This window comes from Orbicella faveolata, unplaced genomic scaffold (assembly GCF_042242905.1).
Source record: "Orbicella faveolata isolate gen_17 unplaced genomic scaffold, um_ofav_v1 contig_26, whole genome shotgun sequence".
NCBI lineage: Eukaryota > Metazoa > Cnidaria > Anthozoa > Scleractinia > Merulinidae > Orbicella > Orbicella faveolata.
This window is the reverse complement of record NW_028301554.1, coordinates 14,464,228-14,486,500: the sequence shown is the minus strand read 5'-3', so window position 1 is coordinate 14,486,500 and position 22,273 is coordinate 14,464,228. Positions and strand designations below refer to the sequence as shown.

The following is a 22,273-nucleotide window of genomic DNA, read 5'->3' as shown; positions in this document are numbered from 1 at the left end:
AGGTACCTCACCATACGGGCACCCCTGTTAACACAGCCACCTAGTTATTATGGCCACTCTATTCTGGCTCAAACAAAAGCTCAGTCGGTCATTTTCTTATTTATTAATTATACAGTCAGATTTTTGTGACCTGTTGGTGACCAGATTAACAGAATTCTGGCACATTGTAGGAGTAACTTATATACAATTTACAGCAAGCAACAGGCATCATTTTGTTAGTGAAGTCCCATGCATATATGTAACTCTTGATTATTTTGAGATTTTATCTTTATTATGTCATCAAGGCAATAATATTTTGATTCCTGCTCCAGCGGTAGGGGGGGGGGGGGGGGGAAGAAACTCTCCTCTATGTGCTATATACAGCTGTGCAGCCCCAAAGGGTATGGTTATTCAGTCGTTTTGGTCATAAATACTCCAGGGTAAGGCTTTTGCCCTCTAGTCTTTAATTTGTTATGTTTTTTTAGAATAAGCTACCTCAATTTTCATCATTATTGATAAGACCATCGACAAAAGTCCTTCAAAACTTATGTTTAGGGCAACTGTAGCAGTTGCAACAGTCATAAATGGGGTAGGGAAAATCACAGATTTTGGTCATAAATAGGTTAAGAGTTTAACTTTTGTGAAGAGGTCTGCACTGACCCCCACCCAATTTTTCTGGGATGTACAAAACACATTTTCTTAGCAGTTACTACAGTCTTGCTTTAGTAAATCAAAATAGTACTTGCTGCCAGGTACTTTATAAAAGTATAACCCCTCCAGAAGCCTTCACAAAGTACATGTAATATCAGGTACTAACAATTTTTTTTTGCAGCTGATTAAAATTTGGTATTAAATTGTACTGAACTGGTGCAGATTTAATATACATTATATTTTGTCACACTTAGTTCACTTATTTTAAGACTACTCAGCAGCAACTAGTACCTCTTGTATGACCATGCAGTAACAGTATATTCCAAACAAAAAAAAAAGTACATGTATATGTATTACTATCCTGCCTGGAAGAGTGTGTAGAGAGAGCACACAGTGCAGTGCCCTACTATATGTCTTTTGTTAGGTATAATAATCTTAAATTTAGAAGACTCATATTGATCTTAGAATTCACAAAAAAGTTGATTTCTTGACAACTCTCCTTTAGCTGTGTCACTTCATAATAAATTAGCAGTTTGGTATGTTGTAGCATAGAACTTTAATTAATTAAGTTATCGCACCGGTATCACAGAGGTCATGGGTTAGAATCCAGTTCACACCTAATTTTTTTTTCAGACTATAATTTCACCTTTGCTTAAGTTGTGTATAGTACGTTGCAATGATCAATCATGTCTTTATAAGTTGATCAATGTATATATGTCCCACTGACTTATACTTCAACATTTTATCTTAAAGTTTGTTTATTTGTTTTATTGTGTGGTTCTAGAAAATGTCCATACCCACCCCAAGGAGATTACTGGAAATTCCAGGGATGGGGAGGGTCTCAAAAGCCAAACTTTTTAAAGAAAACTATTAATAAAAATTGGAATTTTCATAGGGATGGGATGGGGAGATCTCTGTTTAATAAATACATAAATAATATGTACAGACCCATTATCTGATGTGAAGACTGTGCAACATATCCTGGCCAACGAGTTGCCAAGGTGTAGCATCCTTGTTATCAATTTCAAGTACCAAATTAAAGAAGATCAGCATGTTAGATGGGAGATGGGAATTTTTCAAAATATCATAGACTAAAAATATATATATTTTCCAAACTCAGTCATGTTAGTAGTGTTAGTGTCTATTTATTTATTTATGTATTTATTTATATATTTATGTATTTATTAATGAATACCTGTGAAGAGATAGTCATACATTCTTGCAAATATTCTGGGAGTCTCCCACGTACCGGTTAGATCATCCAGTCCCCCAGGAAAGTTATGAAATTTATTCTCCAAGTAAACTACTGAACCATGGGCTCCAGTGGGGACAGTGCTATTACGATGCAATTTGCAGATGTGCTACATAATATGAGCGTAACAGTTTTGTTACCATGGCAACAGACTGCATTTCAGACCTTCCCTGATATTCTAGGCTTTTCTGGCCACCTCATGTCCTTGATTAATGTTTTTCAAGCTGAAAATCACTGCATTATTGAAATTGGGTTAGAGGGGACTGGAAAAGATTGAGTTGCCAATAGGGAACATTTTTTTGTAGCCATATTAGTGTGTTGCTTGTAGAACTATAAGGTTACCAAGTTTCAATGATCTCTGCTGTATATATGGTCTGCACTTGATGTAATATTGGGTTTGGTGTATGACATCATCAGTCCTCTCATTTGCATATATTTTACACATTTTAAACTTAAATATCTCCAGAATTAATGCAAATATTTGTTAAGGTAAACAGTATTTGTAATCTATAGCGGAATTCTATTTGATACTCCTAAAAATTCTGAATCAAGGAATAAACATTTGATGATAGTAGCATGCTAAATCATTGAGTTGAATTTATGCTGCTGACATTAACATGTACTGTAAGGTGTTGAAGAGAATTTTGGAGGGGAATTTGGTGTGTTTATTGAATTTCTAGAGGTTGGTTGGCTGGTTTTGTTATTGCTTTGTCATTATCTTCCATGTATTTTTTTTAAAAGCAGAGTGCTTGGTGGCAAAAGCAAAACTGGTAATATTCTCACTTATCTGTGTTTCTAAAGTCATGTTTTTAGGTTTTTGGGGTCAATCTATTAGTAGTTGCACTGTCTTAAATTACAATAGAAAAGATGTGATATTAATTATGTAAGTTATACTTTGGTATCGTTCATACCAAAATTATAGTAAGTTTCTGGTTCAATGTTTGCCTCTGCATTAATTTGATTAAACTACTGTAGTTTATTTTTTAACGGAATTTAATTCTGTCAAAAGGGAGGTGGGAATCTGAGAACAATAGTGAACCAGACCAACAAATATCCAGAAATCTACCACCATTGCTTTCATGGCTGAGTGGAGATGAATCTAAGTCAGACCAAAATTAGAAAAAAAATTACTGATTTATTGGAGGGTTGAAATGGGATCCTGGCTATGGGAGAGTAGGAATCAGGGCTGAGGGGGGTGGGTGGTGTGCTTGTGAATTTAAGAACCTCTCTGAAAGTGAAAACAAACTGTAGGTTTGAAAAGTTTAAAGCGGAGGTAAAAATTATACTTTAATATATCTTGTTTATTAAGGTGGTAATGAGCATAATACCCACTTAGGGTGAGTCATTGAAACAATGACATAATTTATGTTTGTCTTTTCTTAGGTGGTTACCTCCTGGCATATACACCCCACACAGGCATACAATGTTATGATTTAGATGATGCAACCTGCTTTCCCATGTTTAACATACACGTAACAGTATTGATCAGTGGACCAGTGTACAAGTGTGATTTCTCTACTGATAATGAGAATTATAATAAAGATACAAAGCCACTCTGGTGTGATTTATTTAATTATTCCTTAACAGTAAAGTGAACCAGTTAAACCAAAGGTTGCACTCTGTAAGATCAGGTGTACAAAAATTAAATAGAAAATTTCACTACATCAATTTTATTACTTAAGTATACTTCTCTGCAAAATATAGCTGGTATGTTGTTGTACTGGTAAGAATATAATTTGGAAATTTTTTATGGGAAATGTTTCCATTTAAAAATGTAGCTCAGATGCCACAACTATAGTTCTCCTTTCTGTGGTGTTTTCTTTTGTGGTAAATTGTGAAAACAAATTATGTTGACCTACATGTAAGTTAGAAAAAAATACAAGTAGTAGCTCTTCTGAAAAAAAAAAGTTAATTTGTTGTTGTTTCTTCCTGTTCATTTTTTCCTTGAACATTTTTATTTTCCTAATAAGTAGTTTAGCTAGCCATAAAAATGTTTTGTTGTCTCTGAGACCATTTTCAAGATAAAAAAGTGATTTGTATATAAAATTTGAATTTTTGGGGGTGGGGGTGGGGACCTTTTCAGAATTTCCCTAGAAAGGTCACAAGGTACAAGGGAAGAGGCAAAAATAGAATTTTAAGTGTTAAAACATATGTTTTCATCATCAGTTTGGGCCTCTCTGTGAAGCTACATAGTATACTTGAGGATCATGTTATACCCATTTTAATTCAAAATACAAATGGAAACTTGCATTGACAATCACTTAATCTCTTGGCACCGTTTTGTTTTTTAATAATTGCCTTTTTTCACAAAACAATAATTTGAACATCTTTGTTTCACAAGCTGGGAGGGGGGGGGGGGAAGGGGTATTCTACAAAGTTTTAAATGGAAAGGCCTTATCTCAAGGTCCATTACCCCTTACCCTTTTGTATACATTTGTACCATTTTGATAGAAATGGCACCTCTTTTGTCAACCTTACATTGCAAAAGGGTAAATGTACCCCGTTAACAAACCTATTTAAGAATACTGCATCCCTTTTCTATTCCCTTGGAAAGAAGTTAATAAATAATATTACAGAATCTCTTCATTCAGGCTGAGGAGAGTAAATGAGAGCTTTTCAACAACATTTTAGAACCAGAAGAATGGAATCCCTAAATGACAGATTTTCCTACCCTTTCATACACCTCAACTTGTGAAATCCCTATCATTAATTTTATACCTGACGCCTGAAAAAGGTACTCATCGTGAGCTGAGCCTCCCCATGTAGGTCATTACAGAGAGCCTTCCCACATACACAAGTCAGGAACTCTTGACAAGTACTGTAAGTAGATGCTGGCTTTAAGACTGGTCTGAGCCAGCTTCTTCAGTTTTTTAGCACAAACTTGTTGCTCTCCGTCAATTTCTAGTACAAAACCTTTTCTTTGCTGATCTGGTCCAAGTTCACAGACACTAGCATCACTCTCATGACGCTGACTCTATCACTGTCACTCACAGTCTGATTCTTCAGTTTCACTTCACCATGCTTCTTCATCACTCATCATTGTTAGACATGAGTTCATTAGCTTGTAAAATTCACCAGCCTGGCACTGTCACTGTTGCTATTGCCTGTTCCCAGACTTCCTTTTATGGTTAGGTGTAGGGGCATGAAATTTCACTGCTGTTTACGAACAATTTGTTTAGATGGCATATTGAAAGTGATGAATTACTGAAAATTGTCAGTATTGCTAGTGTTCTCTCATTTCCTTAGGGATTGAAATATCTTGATGTAAGATTACAAAGAGAAAGCACACTGAAATATAATGCACAATTTTTTAGTAACCTTTCAAAATGGGTTGCCAATATGACAGGGATTAATAGATGAGGAACTTGGTCTGCAAACAGGGCAAATGAGAGGGTTTGAAGAAATTAAAGGTGCATGCTTGACCTCAGTGGGGGGGGGGGGGGTATTGGAACTTAGCGCTGCTGACGTCTAACACTGTTGAAACGGAAAAATAAATTTGATTATAAATGAGAAAAAACCACGACATGTCCAAATTACTTAATCCCCGTTAAAACTAATCCTCTTGCTTTGTTTTAAGGGGTTCACGGCCTGCCTGTAACGAAGCGTTTATCAATTAAGGGATTGCTTAGGGAAAACATATCTTGTTTAAGGTTCTTAACCAATCGTAACATGTTTTATGGCATCAGTTTGAGTCATGAGCAAACACACGAGTTTGTGTTAGTGTCGATCGGCAAGAAAGTTCTGCAAAGCGCGTTATGTATGTGGGTCTGTTCTTGCAGTGATACGATTAACAGCACTCAAGTACTCTCGAGTGTTTGGCAACAGTAAATTTTAAAAAAGGTGCTTCTGTTAATAAGGTTCTCCCATGTCTAGAAACCTGTCATTGTGCATTTTTCTTAGTGTGATGCCTACCTAAGAGAATAGGGTATTTGAATTGAGTGCAACTTACCTAGAATTCATTATTTCCACACAAACGATGACTCCTGTGGAATTCAGCGAGGAGGAAATGGCGACATTTCGTAAAAAACACGCCTTCAAAACAGCGTGTTTTTGAATAAATAATTACCCTGTCCTTCAAACAAACTGATATGACGAGGAAGAAGACAAAATTTTGTTTATCGTGACCAAATAAAACGTTAAAAATATCCGGCCGATTGCAAAATATTACCATTTTACTTACTGAGAGAACGATTATGCCATGTTCAAATTTGATTTTGCCGCTCAGCGCTTTTTTTTTACCGGATGTGACGTCATTTTTTGTTGGATGATTCAGATACACAAAAAGTGCCAGGCGTCGCAGAGTGTTCTCCCCTGTACCGTTGCAGTTATGTCCTATGTAGCAGACATGTCCTCTGACGTAATGTGATATACGAAGCCAATCATATCATGCGTTCTATCTAATAACACGCAGCATAAGACTGGTAACTAAACTCCGTTGCAGTTCGGTCTTCGAGCAAAATTGATTTTTGGAGGGGTAGCGTTCGGAAGCAGTATTTGACTTTGTATGTCTTTACTCTGAACCAGAGTGACTCTGAACGTAAATATGCAGCGACTATTTGCAAGAATAGCATTTACCTCACAAGATTTCTATCGGAAATTGACCGCTTAGTGTATTTTCAGTTTCAAATTCAACATGAAAGTTCGATCGAAGATTTAAACAGTGGTTGCTCTCCGGTTTGCGAACTGCGTGTTCCCGGCCAGCCAATATTAAACTCCGCGCTTTGATTATCCTCAAATTATTCAGATCGTTTAATGATATTACAGAGGCCAAACAAAATTTCTGAGAAGCAGTGTAACCAATTTTAGTTTCGGTACTGTAAAACTACCACTCAATCTGCGCAATATTTCTCTATTCCCAATCTTGTCACTCACACGAAATCCGGTTCGCGAAAGCCCTCTTCTCAGTGTAAGTTTGTTGAGGCTGACTGAACCTTTTTGGGTAAGCTGTCTCCTGTAGCATCAAACATTTATTACAGAAATTTTCTTGTCGAGTAGATTTTTATGGCCGGAGTGCTTTCTAACTGTTCCTAGTTCGCTTTGCTTTACAAAACAACAGTAGTAGTCAAAAAACCACAGAGCACTTTGTGGCCTATTGAAAACACCACAGAGCGCTTTGTGGCCTACTCAAAACACCACAGAGCGCTTTGTGGCCTATTCAAAAGACCACAAAGCGCTATGTGGCGTTTTATTTTGGGATTTAACATTGAAAACTGGATGGCTCGTTGACTCGCAAATATCTCACAGCTATTTTCTGAAATAATTTGGTTTTTTCCAATTTTTCACACCACTAAGCGCTTTGTGGCCTATTCAAAACACCACAAAGCGCTTTGTGGCCTATTCAATACACCACAAAGCGCTTTGTGGTCGTCATCGTAATCATAGCGATTCTGTCAGTGGAAATTATACTATGTGGACAAAACTGGCAGAGGGGCTCTCTTATTTTGACAGGGAGGTTGGCAAGATTTTCGCACCACCCCTTACATTAATTATGCATGCAATTTTTTGACTGACTCGTTCTTTTCACGATTGCTGTTTGAGTATAATGTGATAGTTTGAGGTAGTTGCAGACATAATTAATGTATGGCGCTGTACGGAAATCGTACCTGGAGGTTAGCCGAGTGCTCTTAAAGAAACCTCTGAAAGGAACCAAAAGATTTTCGCAAACGTGCTGAGCAAGGTTATGTTGAACATTATTTCAGTTTTTGTTTTTAGAAAGAAATATCACCGAATCTCCGATATAAGACTTGATACCCTTAAAAGTTCTCGTTATGGTTATCAGAGAGAGCACTGACTGCTAATGAGATTTGCATTCCTGGGATCGGCTGGAACTAGCTACAACGGGTGCGTGTTATTAACCGGGAGAGACGATGAAATGAAAGCAGAAGGTTGAAAATTAGGAATTCAGTGATACCTCAACCTATCACTTGTTTCGGTTAGAGAATCTTAGAGGGATTTATTATGTTCATTGATTTATAGCTCTATTGTTAGTCCTCGTTTGTAGGAACACCACTCAGGAATTTAGCATTGAACACGGAATGAAACTTACGTCGGATACTGATATGGGTATTTCTTTTTTTAACAAGTCTATGGATCTCGCCGTAACATTGCAAGGCGAAGAACTCGACCAATGTTTTACCAACACGGACCTCATACTAGTTCAATAACATAATTCAGTTATGACAAAGATTACAAATCTTTTTTTATTTATTTATGGCTAGACTGGAATTTATACAACTGGTGTTTTCATGAGCAGGTATAATTACCATTATCACTATCAACTGGAATCGTATAGATCTTTCTACACACGGGCGAACCAAAACAATCTGACTTGTGACCTTGAATTAACTGGCTTGAATTATCTGCACTGCTCACGTATGATACAAACCGTTGCTTTATCCAAAAATTTTCGAAAATTATATTTTAGGGCATGTTTTTAGCCTGTGTTGTAAAACCACTATAATCTTGAGATTTGTATTGTTACAAAGGCAAAATAACCAAAGTTAGAATTAGTTTGAGAAATTCTATTTTTGACAGATAAATGCCTTTTGGACATACTAATATAATACTTATCATTGCATTTACAGTGGTGTACTTCTAACACAGACCACCAAACTAATTTTTTTTCATCATTTTTTGACATGTTTTCAACAACTTTCCTACGGCTTCCATTCAAATCTGGCAAATCCAAATTATGAAAAGAAATGTGAGAGGTGGAGTTGTCGACTGATCAACAGGTTACATGATGCTTGATATTTTCACCATTCATGCATTTTGATTAGCTTATTTAAACCAAGGAAGGTGGACACAGTTAGTCAGGCACGACTGTGGCTGGGTTCTTATTACAAAGATGAAAAGTTCTGTCACTCTTTTGTCCCTTAAATCTAGATCCAACAAACTAGTCACAGGCAACACAGTGATTTGTGGTTCATTTAGTAAAAAAAAAAGTAATGACATATTTTCTTCAGCCTTTGAGCTTGGGCTAATTTGAATAAGCTGTTGTAAATGTAGAACAATCAAAACAATTTCAGACTCATCCTCTATTTACTTCATTATTACTTATTAATACATCTGTTAAAGAAATCCTGATAAAAATTTTAAAAATCTACGAAATAAATACTGATTTTATCACTGTCACTAAACTCATCATCATTGTCTTGTTCTCCTTGCCCTTCCGCTTGTTCTTCTTGATCCTCTTGTCCTTCTTCTTCTTCTTTGTCTTCTTCTAACTCCCCCTCCTCCTCATCGATCATATCATCTAATGCCTCCAGGTATGGTTTGGCCAGGCTATTAAAAATATGGAGATGGATTTACTTCATCAATAGACACAACAATATTGTGGAAAACTGAAACTTTCTGTGAAGGGGCCTGTTACGGCTATTTCGTGTTTTCTTTGTGTCCTTTTTTGTTCCGTATGTTAGTGCATTTTTTCACATTCTGCATGCTTTTTTTCTCGCGTCGTATGTAAATTTCGTTGCGTATATATTTGTGTTATCCTTTCATGTTCGTTTAGTGCTAGTTTATCGTCTGGTACACTTGTATCTTCTTGGTTCCCTGAACCCCGTTGCCAGCATTTTGGTAAGCCGTTTAGTTTATCGTCTGTTTGTGTTTTCCTCTTAGTTTTCTGCCGTCTTCAGTTAGTTATTTGTAGTAATTCGTTTCATGTTTATCTTTAGGAATTTACCTTCCTCCTACGGAAAGTGAAATAAATTTGCTGGACTAATTAAAACTCGCTTTAAGTTGTGTCTGAAGTCGGCCCTTTGCCTCTTCAGGGCCCATTTCTTGAAACTTCCTGGCTATTCAAGGGCTTGTCAACTTACAAGGACCGTTTTCAGGCTGCTGTTTTGGGCCCAAAGCACCAAACTACCTAATGAAACTGAAATCAGTTTTTAAAAAGAGCATTGGAATTACAATCTAAAGTACAACAGTAATATTATTATAATTCAAATTATAAACATTCATACTGTATTTTGAAAGTGGAAGTTTTTTCACGAGGAATGTGAACGCCTTAAAGAGATCTTTTCCCGACTGTGCTATCCTGACGACCTTGTGCAGTCAATCATTCGCAGATTTATTGAATCAAAAGTGTCCGAGGATTCACATACTCGAGTGGCTGATAAAAGAGAAGCCCCAGTCAGAATCGTGTTGCCCTACAAGGACCAGAAATCTGCAAACGTAGTACGTAAACAGCTGGCTGACCTCAGTCGGAAGATCAACGCAGATATTAACCCAGTTTACACCAGTAGAAAGATCAAGGATGAAATTAAGGTCAGGGAAGACAAGCAGCCTCTTGTGAGTCAACAATGCGTGGTGTATTCATTTCAGTGTGGCCTGTGTGATGCAGGCTATGTCGGTTACACGTGCCGACCCCTACACCAACGAATTGAAGAACACAAAGGATCGGCAATCGGAAACCACCTCAGAGAGCAGCACGATATGGAGCCAGAAGACATCGCACAGAGTTTTCGAATCGTAAGAAAGTGTCAGAACAAATTTGGCTACCTTATTTTTGAACTGTTCTTTTCTTTATCAAAGAACTGAAACCAATGCTAAACAAACAGTGCGATTCAATTCGCGCCCAATTATTTGTTTAGAGAAATTCTTGCTAAGATTATTTTATTTTTCCATTGTATATTTTTAACACTTTTTCACATATTTTATCACATTTTAGCGTTCACCACATTTTTATCTATTATAAGTTGTTTTTAACATATTTATGGCTATATGCTATTGTAGAAAATTTACTTACTTGAAAATGACCTCGTAGAGGTCGAAACGTCGTGACTTTTTAGCGCTAGTTTTTATTTCAAAATCGATTTCTAAGAAACTACTTATTAACATACTGTATTTCTATACCTAACTAAGAAAACCAGTTTTTGATTAATATGATGCAAATGGACTTCTCTATAAACTCACTTCCTTCAACTTAATGTCTGCTAATTTTTCACGCAAATAGCAAACCACCAGTTGAGATTGCAGTTACCCGTCTCACTCTACATAGCAATTTTCAATTTGGTTTCAAAATTAACTTGCATTTGGGCTTGCACCACTGTGCTCTGTTTTGCATCCTGTACTTTCTTTGTTGTGTTGTTTGTAATGTTGTTAATACTCTGGTTCTGGTTTCAAGGCACTTCAATGAAAACTGTTCAGACATCACTTCCTTCCTGCATGAGATGAAGTAATAGTTAAAAGCACATGCCATTTTTGGTCTGGGACATTGATAGGGATTCCTGGACAGGCTCCCAGAGGAGCTCCCATCTGCTTTCAAAATTACATCATTAGCCTAGCAAAACTAGTGCCAGTCCTAAACCCCACATTAGAATTTAAAATCCTTAAAACTCATAGTCTTGTTGTTATTGGGATAAGATGTTCTAGGTTCCGAGCTACTGTGTCTGAAACACCTCACAAGATTAGAAGCCACACATTTAGGAAAGCCATTCCCTAACAGAACGTTTTAATCATTGTTCATTGTTTCTGAATGAGAGAGTCTATTTCACATATACGAGAAGCCTGGTGCAACAAGGCCTAACCCAAGTAATTTTGGCAAGTCAACGTACTTGACTAGAAAACAAGACATTCTGTCTAGTGTTTGTGTGATTCCTATAAATGTCAATGGATGTTCTTTTCAGAGAAATGTCCAGGAAATGGATCAAGCCATCTTCAAATTTGTTGACTGTAAAACATGTCAGATTTATTTGGTTTGTCCATCAACAGCATATCTTCAAAATAACGTCCATAAAACTACTCATTTATAAGGCCACTGTCAAGCATTTTACGAACAATATCATTTTTGAGTTCTGTCATGATAAAAAAAAAAACAACAACAACGGCCTTATGAAGAACCCAACAAAATGCCATCAATTTGGTTGTCGAGTGCTCTCTTAATTAATTTGGTGTTAATCAATTTATTGTCATTAACTCCAAAGAAACCAATCTGAACAACTGTCAGGGCTTGCTGTCAGGGCTTGCAAACTCCAGTTCCTCTTAGAGTGAAAACAAGGTGTTTTCCTTCCACATCTACATGTACATGGGAGAGTATCATAATTTATGTGGGTGGTGGTGGTGTATCGAGTTGTGTTTGACAAACCCTTTTCATTTTTTATGTTTCTAAATATAGCAATATAAAGGAACTGTTTTTTAACTGTTTAATAGCAAACCACTTTATTTTTAAAAAGTGTCTGTTATTTTTAGTTAAAGTTAATTTGGCTAACAATTCCTTTCTATTTAAATGTATGTTGCTTGAAAACTGTGATCTGGTGGCCCTAGATGCAATTTGAGTTTTTCTGTAATTTTGAAAAGTCAAGCCACTGTTTGTTACTAATATTGTATCAAAAGGATAACACCATTCTTATCATGGTTATTCTATTGATTCCATTTCATCATTACTTAAGGTGGTTCTGCAGTTATTGTGGACACACTACCCCATGTCAAAGTTTGCAACATAAATTTTGGGGCTTTGAAGTGTTGGCTAAGAAATATATTTATATTTATATTTATATCTATGATTACAAATACAAAATAGGTACTACAGGTACAGGCTGAGCCATCTTTTTGCCATTCCTTAATATATAGTTAAAAAGACAATTATTAATAATAACAATAATAATAAATAAAAATAGCAATAAAAACAACAACGATGACAAAAATAATAACAATAATATTAATGATAATGATGTGCTTCTGGGCATGAATTATGTTTTCATTCATGACAGTTGGTTCATTGTATTTGACCAGTAAAAGTGCTTCACTGGGTCTATTTGTTAGAAAAGTGGAGTCTCATCAAAATGTGTGGGCACAGTTCGTGGATGTTTAAAATCTTGTGAGGGTTGTGCTCTATGACTGATTAATCACCCAATGAATCACTGTTGCAACACCAAAACAAGAAGGCAAGTTTATAACAAAGTTGAGCATTTCTGCAAGTTGAAATTTTCTCGTGAGTGCTAATGGGCAAAAACAAAGTCTACCAGGTAGGCAACTAAAAAGGCACACGGGGAACCAACAAAAACAGAACTAGTTGCCCAAAGGGCAAATTAACAAGAAAGTTGGTGTCGAACACTGCATTAATAGCCGTCAAGCTCATTCTAAGAGCTTTGCGGCATCCAAAAGTTTTCTTTACTCTGCCTCCTCGACTCCTCGACCTCTCTTAATTCATTTATGTTTGTTGTGCCCCAAACCATTGCAGGAAAGAAAGTGAGTGCTTTGCAGGCTGTAAGTATACATGTAGAATACAGTAGGGGCAATTGTACATGTATGGTTTACCAGTTTTGTCATTTAAGTTAAGGTTGTCATTTGCTAACACAGAAAGCTCAACTTCCTACAAGCTGTCTTGTTCACAGCTTTTGGGGTTTTAAATAAGAGTCACAACAAAGAATAGAAAAAATATGTGCACTGCGACAAATGCTTGAGTAACTACATATGATATGCAAATATCTTCTGTGTAACATGCAGCAAAAATTGCTTGTATCACTGCAATACATCTATACCTTAACCTATAATATACCACAGAACCTCCCAAACTACCAGTAAGTTGAGACTTTTATTTTATATCAATTTTAAAAACAAAATTATTTTGTTCTAGTGGGGACAATGGGTTGTTGACTAGTTTAATGGATACACAAGAATAATAAGCTGTGCATTAAAGTGGTACTGTACAATCACTTCTTCCTTAAGATTTTGAAACTCCATCTACTAAACACTCCCTGTGCTAAATTTTAAGCCTTCATAGCAGGGATGAAAAGGAATTAAAAACTAGAAACTGGCTTATTTATCCAGGTGCGAAGAAGATGTGTTTTGAAAAATAGTTGGCCTTCTCTAACACATAATAGTTGGCTTTCTCTAATACATAATAGTTGGCTTGCTCTAACACATTTGGTTTGCAATGTTCTTCTTAGTATTGCTGGAGTACTTAGTGTACAAGAAAAAACTCATAAGCTAACCAGATATTGAAGTATAATATGATGACATAAGCCCTAAAATTCTTGAGAAAGTGCTGCCATTACAGTTAAGACCCAATTACGTACAGGTAACAAAAAATGAATTATTTTGGCAAGACATAACTCTAAAAAACTTATCAATGCATGGGAACTGATACATATCATGGTAAGGGCTGATGCTCACCATCCCTAGTTCCTTCTCTACTACGACTTTCTTCGGTTTGTGCATGTTTTCCCTCATCCAACCCATGATGATCATCCATTACTGCAAAAACAGAAATTCAAAGCATTATTGTCAAACACAAAATCACACAAATGCAATTATATTTTAAGTTACACTGACTGTTTTAAAATAACATACATGTACAGCCTTGTAGATTAAAAGCTGTTCCTCAGTAAAGGGAAATTTAAAAGAAAACAAAATTCAATCAGAAACAACTGCAAGAGTATGACTATCTTATCAAGACCTAGGTTTTTAAAGTCTATTTCAACCGACAATGAAACCAAAACAGAACAGACTGAATCTCTAGTGGCAAAGTTTAGCTGGTGAGAACTACATCTTATTATATGGCTAGCTCCGCAAGCGGGCAAGATGAATGAAATCCTGCGCTGTGATTGGCTACCCAAGCAGGCAAGATGGAGCTATCTTGCCCGCTCGGGACTACCCGTCGTGTCCCGCAAGAAAAATTTCCCCGAAAGCCATATAATAAATCCTTTATTGACCAAGCTTGTTCGTTCAAGATGGCTGGATATTGGCCTCGTTCTTTTTTTGCGAGTTTATGGACCTCGACTCTGTCTCGGTCCATAGACTCACAAAAAATGAACTTAGCCAATATCCAGCCATCTTGACCTCACACTTGGTCAATAACCCATATATATTTACCAAGAGATAAAAGACATCCTTGAGAATAAAAATACAAGTAGATAAACAAACCGTTTTCTCCTTCTTTAATTGTTTTTACATTAAAAGAACAAAAAAAACCCAAGTATCCAAAAACATGAATAAATTCTCCAGAAGATAACAAGAATGGCAATGTTCCTCACACAAGAGCTGGCACAAAGAGATAATGGCAATGCCAACTAATGAAGACATGACAAGGCATTGGCATGTATTCCTATTTAAACAATAGAGAGTTTCTGTCGAGGAACTATCAGTTGATAGTTGCCCCATGGAAATTTGATGTTCTTAAAACAAATACCGGTATTTGCCCGAGAAGTGAAGCTTCGAGGGCAAATATGCTAGTTTTAAGAACATCAAATTTCCAAGGGACAACTATCAACCAATAGTTCCGAGACATAAACACTCTATTGTCTTTATCATTCACCACTAAATTTTCTTCCGCACGCCAGTTCAAAATTCATATTGAATTATTTTAAACTTTTTTAGATGAAAGCCATGGAAGGTCGTTGAAGCCAAATGTAAAATTTGAAAAAGAAAACAGACAAAAACCCACTTAATATATTTCAATTGTTTACTTTCTGTAAGCCCGCTTCTCCACAGAAACATTTATACGGACGAGTACTATCCATCCGGGTATTTTCCTCAGACAGGCACTATGGGCTGATAGTGTCTCTCCACGGATGAACACTATTGCATCACGTGATCAATTTAAACCAATAAGAATCGGAGAAAATTCAGTGGTGAACTATAATATGTACTAATTGGACCAGCCGCATAGAAAAGGAAACCTAGGCAAGCACTTCTTGAAGCAGCCTCACATGATGACTATACACACTGCATGTCTACAAAACACTGTTTCGTAACAAACAGCTTAAAGGTAGCAAGTCAACAACAGAGGAAAAGAACAACAGAAGGACAAACAACCCTGACCTTAACTGGTGATTCCTTAGCACTATATTGCGAACACTTCAAGCGCAGAATTTTACACATTCAATAGCATCAAAAACAAAATCATTACTCATGGATTGTATGTTATTTGGATTATTTTCGATTCTTTTGCATAAGTTGTTTATTATGTTGCTCCTTATGCTCAAAAATTCATGTATGCCTATCAAAGTTCATCAAAAAACTGTACCTTCCAGCCACCGCAAAATGTAATGCGGCGTGATAAAATAAATGAATAGTACTATTTAAAAGACCTGGCAAAATAGGGTAAGACTGGTACATCATATCTCTTTTGCAAGCATGGTGACCTATTTTAATTTATTTTTAGAGACTGTGCTTGGTAGGAAACATTCAGGGAAATGTATTGTGCATTTGTTTTCATGATTGTGCCCAGGAGATTACTTTAAGCTTACTTTAACATCGGTAGAAATCATTCCCAATACTGATAGAAGCAAAGAAATACCAGACAAAATAAAGGCTCGAAAGTTCAAACTGTCACAAGAATGGTAAACTCGATTTCTTGACATCCTGAACTAAACTCAGATTTCTTGAACTGTAACCAATTTCAATCCTTGCAATCCTGCACATTATTTCGAAACTACTGCTTTTGCTTTGCTCTATAGCATTTTTATCCAACTAAGCTGTATATTTGGTGGCATTTGGCGATACAAGGTGGTAATAAGCTGAGTGAAAATTTGCTCTGTCTGCACGACAGCGTTTCTTTATGCCCGTGACGGAGGCAGATCTTAGTTGCAAAATTCAAAACACAACAGTGTGGACTATACAAACTAGTGCCAGCTTAGTTCGTGCCGCTTGAAAGCAACACGATCAATAAAACTTAGATTGCTGATGAACATGTCGAAATGGCTTCGTAGACTTGAGCCATATAAATTGCTCACTCCATTTCTACAAACAACATAATACAATACACTACACTTCACAAAGCTTCTTACCAACAATATTAGGCTTCAAAGGCAGCTGTAAATGTGTTTTGGAACATGCAGAAAGATCCGGCAAAACACCCTCACGATAAAAGTCACAATCGATAGGTTTCGAGCATTCAACTGGCAAACACCGTCCCGTCCCCTAGTAAAATAATCTCAGAGGACACGATCACAACGCATTTTCATTGGAAGAAACTACAACACATACAATTGGTCAAAAGGTGTTAGACATGTCTGCCACGCAGGACGAAAGTGCAACGCTACACTCCCCCGCCCCTGCAGGCGTTTCCAGGAGAATAATTTTCCCTTTCTTACTCAGTAAGTCCCAGTACCCTGCTGGTTTCAAGATTGCATTGGGACTGGGATTAAATTAAAAACGACAAACAATTTTCAAGATGGCGGACAGTGAGGCGCTCCACAGCAGCTCTCCAAATGAGACAGACGACGTTGAAAATAGGTTGGTGATGGAGTGCCGTGTTTTGTGTTTCTAAATATTCTTCCTAGTGCGTAATATTTTTTAATTTTTTCTCGGCTGATTCACGATGCATTGTTTTGGAGTTTACAATAAGCTTTTTTTGCACGCTCATACAAATTTGCAGCGACGAGTTGTCAGCTCTCACGAGTGAAGTTGTCAGTGGCGTAGAATCCATCACCAAAACGCTTTCAAAGTTGGGTGAGTAGTCACTTTAGCTTTAATTGGTTTAAGAACCCAAAACCCTGGGGAGCAATTAAGACTTGACAATATCCAAATTGACAAGTCGCACTGTATATGTGTGCGTGTTGTCAAGCACATGTCGCGATCAAAGAGAACGATCGTCAAATAGTACCGTTGAGTACGTGTAGCATGCAATAAGATTTAAGGAAATGTTTATCAATTGGGAAAATCACTATTTAAACTTGGACTGAAATATGTAATGCTTCACATTCAGTTTCATGTTGTCGAGGCATTATGCACCTCATAGCACAACAAGGACTGTGATGACGGTGAAGATGATGATGATGATGATGATGATGATGATGATGATCACAAAAACTATGATTGTTACGAGTCGAAAATAATGTAATACCCAGAAAGATGCTTCTCATCTCCAAAGATTTAACTCAACTCTTATTTTAAGAGACAAGACATTCATCTTGAAAAGAGGCTAGCCAGAACTGTATGAATGATGACCTGTAATTACAATCTGTTTTCCTAGGAGCTAATGAGCCCCAGTATAACTGGGTGGATATTACAGATAACTTTACAGCAGCTGCATCCGGTAAGACAAAATTCATGACTGATTCTATATGACTTTCCATTGTTTTTTGGAGGTGGTGTGGCCTGGTAGTTAGGGCGCTGGATTTGTAATCTGAAGGTCGTGGTCTGTGCAGTTGTTTTTTTTAGATTTTACTAGCTTGAGACTGTTGATAGAGGTCATTGAGTAGGCAAGCTTTCAATATAGCAATTCTTTTTGGAATTATAGTAGTTTTATTGGATGTGAGAGCTGTGCATGGTTTTGCTTTTCATGCAATTTGAGTGTGTTTGCATCCCAATTTCAACAGTTATGCATTCAGGCATTACCTAAGTCTAAAGGTGCCTGTATGCCCTACATGTACAGTAGTGTCAACAGCAATAACAATATAAGAGATAACAAGAACACAAAGGTTAACTGGTACACATTCTAACCTAGAGAAAGCCATGTAACAATATTGGGTTCAGATCTTCATAAGTTGAATGCCTTATGGGTTTAACTTTTTTTACTCTCACAGAGCTGAAACTTGGTGAGCTTGTACATGATAACATGTAAGTAATAACTTACAATGCAGCGTGCCACACTTTAAGTCTGTCCTTTCCAAACAAGGACTGTTCAGAACAAGTTAATGTCCCAGACATACATTTTGATCTTAAAGCAGCTTGCAATAATTTTCTTCTTGAACTCAGTTATGTTGCAAGTTCACATACATCTCTCGTTAGACAGGCAAAATTATCCTTCCTCTGCTTGAAAAAGGGTAGCAAAGGTGGGGTTGTGATCCTGTTTCATGCAGAAATGTTAGCAAAATTTGTGTGTCACACATACTTTTAGCTAATTTTAACAATGGTTTTTATTCATAAATTTACAAATCACATTTGTCCTTTGTCTACTTTTCATTATCACACACTAATTTTTTTCCGTCATAGCGTGCCATGCATAAATCCTTTTCTGCCCTCTGACATTCAGCTTTATAAATTATTAGTAATTTACAGTAAGCAGTGGTACAGAGTTTATACATGTACATGTAGTGTCCTTAAGTAAGTGTTTGATCCTTCAGTTCTACTACCATGCAGAAAGTCATTTCACTCAATGGCGATCATCATTAGTGTAATTTTTGTGGTCAAATCTTGTACAAATGTCATACATTGTACAAATCTTGTACAAATTAAAAAGTATGTTTATTATTACAGGCAAAAATTGTGTGAAGTAACCTGATTTACATGATAATTTCTGAAACCAGCTGAAGATAAAACTTTTAATTGCTAATTAATCCAGATAGATTTGTAATTTGTTGATTGTTTGTTCATACAGATTTGGCTTGTTTGAAGCCATGTCAGCTATAGAAATGATGGACCCTAAAATGGATGCAGGAATGTTGTGTAACAAAGCCAAGAAAGTTCTTCAATTTGAGCCAGCAGTTAAGGCAAGTAGAATAATTAGGATATTTACTTGATGTGTAGGCTTTTGCAGTCCTACTGTAAGCTACCATTACAAAAAAATTAAAATTGAGCTGGTGCTATTTAATAATTATTTTGTTTGTTTTTGATCTGGTAGGCTGGCCTAGTGAAAATTAAAGATCTATCTCCTGATGAGCTTATAGGTATCATGGATGAATTGTTAGCTTGCTTGGTAAGTTCTTATTAAATCAATTTATTAACTAGGTAGTTAAAGCAATTTCTCGACCCATTCAATATCCAATTGATAATAAATTGAATCCAATAACCAGTTTGTCAGTTGGCTTGTCTTTCTGTGCATTTGTCTGTTGCAGCTAGCTACTGTTCATTTATCAGTCAGACAGTGAACTATATATGATATATACATGTATCAGTCAGTAATAAGAGTAATAAATCACTTTCAGTGCAATTTTCAGTTGATTTGCTCATTCTTGATTGAGCAAGTCTGTTATTCTGCCATATGTAGACACATCTGTCAGTCCATCTGTTCGTCATTCAGCGGTCGGTCAGTTAGTCTCCTCCACAGCTGTTTTTTTGGGATGTCACACAATGCTCCCCCCCAAAGAAATGGCTGCTCACATCCGAACAACATTCCTTTCACGAAATTAGCCAATCACTGCTTCCGTTCCATTTTCAAGAATGTTTTCGCACCAAATTCGCCCTTTGAAACTTGTCCAATCAGAGAATGTTTTTTATCTTTGTATCCCGTCGTGGGAGATGTCACAAATGAACATACAGATTTCCGGCTTTTGTTTAGGGACGCTGAAAAATACCGACGACGCTTGAACGAGCTTTCTATGTCACTGAAGACTCTTCAAAGTTCAAGCTAATTATTAGAAGCTTTCAACTCAAAAAATTATTGTGGAGAAGGAAGATATCTATTTTAACTTAATACAGGAACCAGGAAATCAAGTAGCTTCACTCGACTTGTTGACGGCGAGTTCTGAATGCCGCTTTTTCCTCCTGATTACAATCTGTAGGAAGCGTTTAGCCCTTGATTGATGCTTACAATTTGACATTTCGAGAAAATATATATTCTCTCATTAGCTGAACATAGCGATGAGCACATGAAGTACTTGTACTTAGGGCTTTCATTTACATTTGTTTTCGTCCGTCATGATCGTAGCCTGCGAACACCACCTATTTCTGGCGACGTGCAGCATGAAACAAAAGCCAGAAAGCCCTTGCATGTTCGCACCACAGACCTTTTCACGCGAAAGTTTACGTCATTAACACTTTGCTATTATTTGATTGGTCTGTTCAACAGAGCGCAAACAAACCACAAACACTGTCAAAAGGAAAAGAATGTGGTTCGGATGTGAGCAGCCGTTTCTTTGGGGGGAGCGTTGCGAGACATCCAAAAAAAACGGCTGCGGAGGAGACTATCGGTCAGTCAGTCAATCTGCCCGTCTGTCTGTCTGTCTGTCTGTCTGTCTCTCTGTCCGTCTGTCCGTCTGTCCGTCTGTCAAGTACAATGTATGCTGGTAGGCAATCAGTAAATTTAATTCTTCCTTTCGAGTTTTCAGTCAGCTGTTTCTGTAAAGAACCAATTAAAAACCATTCTTCTTTAGAATAGAACAGTGGAAATGTAAAAGTCATTTATTGTATAATTTTAATTTTCCTGCTGCCATGAATACAGGTGACATGGCTTGATGGACATTCATTGGTCCAGACAGTGTTCACATGTTTGTACATGCATAACCCATTCATCATTGAGGATCCATGTCTCAAGGTAATAATATGTTTGCAATTTAATTGTCTTATAGATTGCTCTTGAGTGTGGCTATAACTGGAAAGTATTTATTAAGTTACTTTGTCCACCAATAATTATTAAATGTGTCTGGTATTGTAATAGTAATAGATGTCCAACAGTAGCAATTAAATGTAGACATGATGATGGATGCGAATGCAGCCATAACACAACTGGAAAATAAAACCTGAAAAAAGGAGATAGCCTGAAAATTTTTTCAAGTCTTTTTTCCAGTAGTGTTATGGCTGCATCTGTATCCATCATCATGTCTACATTTAATTGCAACTGTTGGACATCTGTTACTATGGAATTTAAATACTTGAGCTGAGTATTACGTCCACTGAACATAAAGGGCCAACCCAAACACGACTGCTCTGATGTGGCTTTGATAGCTCAGTTGGGAGAGCATTGCACCAGTAATGCAAAGGTCAGGGTAGGAATCCAGTTCAGAGCCTGAAAATTTTTTCAGGTCTTTTTTTCAGTAGTGTTATGGCTGCATTGTCATCCATCATCCTGTCTGTATTTGGTATCATTAGTACCAGTAATTTGTAAATGATTAATTTATAATATTAATAATATTGTATTTTCAGGCATTCTGTATAGCTATCTTGAAGTCATGTGATACCATCAAGTCTATTGTAAACAGAGCTCAAGTATTTGAGGAGGCAAGACTGATTTGTTGAATGATACTGCAGTAATGTTTATGTCTGGTTTTGTAGGTTAATAAGGATGGGTTGCAAAGCCACCCCTGTATATGCCCTTGGCTGTTCATAAACCTATCATCATTTTACATCTAAATTATTTTTATTGATTCTACGCTCCATGTATTTCCTTTCAGATGATTTAGTCAGAGTTTCAGTAAATACACTAATTATTATAGGTGTAGAAAATGTAAATTGAGACTTTCAAATTTGGAGTTAACAGTCAGTTGAATTTCAGACTTGTAGAGGGTTATGAAAATAAATGCAGCTTAAATAGAACATCTTTTCTCTTTTTGCCAAAAAATCATTGCATTCCCATACTAATTCTTATACAGTCAAAACTCTCCATATGGACACCTCTCTAATATGGACACCTCTCTAATACGGACAGTTTCCTATGTACTGACAAAATTCTCATACATTTCCTCTAAAAAACCTCCATAATCGGATCCCCTCTAAAATGGACAAGGGACACAAAATCTTGGCCTCAGGGAGCAAGTTCTTACAAATTTAACCTCTTTATTACGGCCACTC

At 36.7% G+C, this 22,273-nt stretch overlaps 1 protein-coding gene and 1 long non-coding RNA gene across 3 annotated transcripts in view; one reads left to right on the top strand and one right to left on the bottom strand.

Annotated features, from left to right (window-relative positions):
- The window catches only part of LOC110043951 (N-alpha-acetyltransferase 35, NatC auxiliary subunit-like), a 37,487-nt gene that overhangs the window by 2,144 nt on the left and 13,070 nt on the right, over positions 1–22,273 (top strand). The window contains exons 2-9 of the mRNA XM_020749456.2: positions 16,922–17,059; positions 17,202–17,275; positions 17,799–17,861; positions 18,352–18,385; positions 19,146–19,257; positions 19,389–19,463; positions 20,928–21,020; positions 21,629–21,703. Of these exons, the coding sequence (XP_020605115.2) occupies positions 16,998–17,059; positions 17,202–17,275; positions 17,799–17,861; positions 18,352–18,385; positions 19,146–19,257; positions 19,389–19,463; positions 20,928–21,020; positions 21,629–21,703 (588 nt within the window). The 5' untranslated portion in view covers positions 16,922–16,997. The remainder of the gene's footprint in view (positions 1–16,921; positions 17,060–17,201; positions 17,276–17,798; positions 17,862–18,351; positions 18,386–19,145; positions 19,258–19,388; positions 19,464–20,927; positions 21,021–21,628; positions 21,704–22,273) is intronic.
- On the bottom strand, positions 8,069–16,878 carry LOC149108236 (uncharacterized). Of its 2 annotated transcripts, none has more exons than XR_016209168.1 (3): positions 16,612–16,878; positions 13,997–14,077; positions 8,069–9,755 (listed from the first exon to the last, which is right to left on the bottom strand). It is a non-coding gene; the product is annotated as an uncharacterized LOC149108236 (long non-coding RNA). The 2 variants fall into 2 exon arrangements; XR_016209169.1 differs by lacking the exon at positions 16,612–16,878 and adding an exon at positions 14,174–14,593.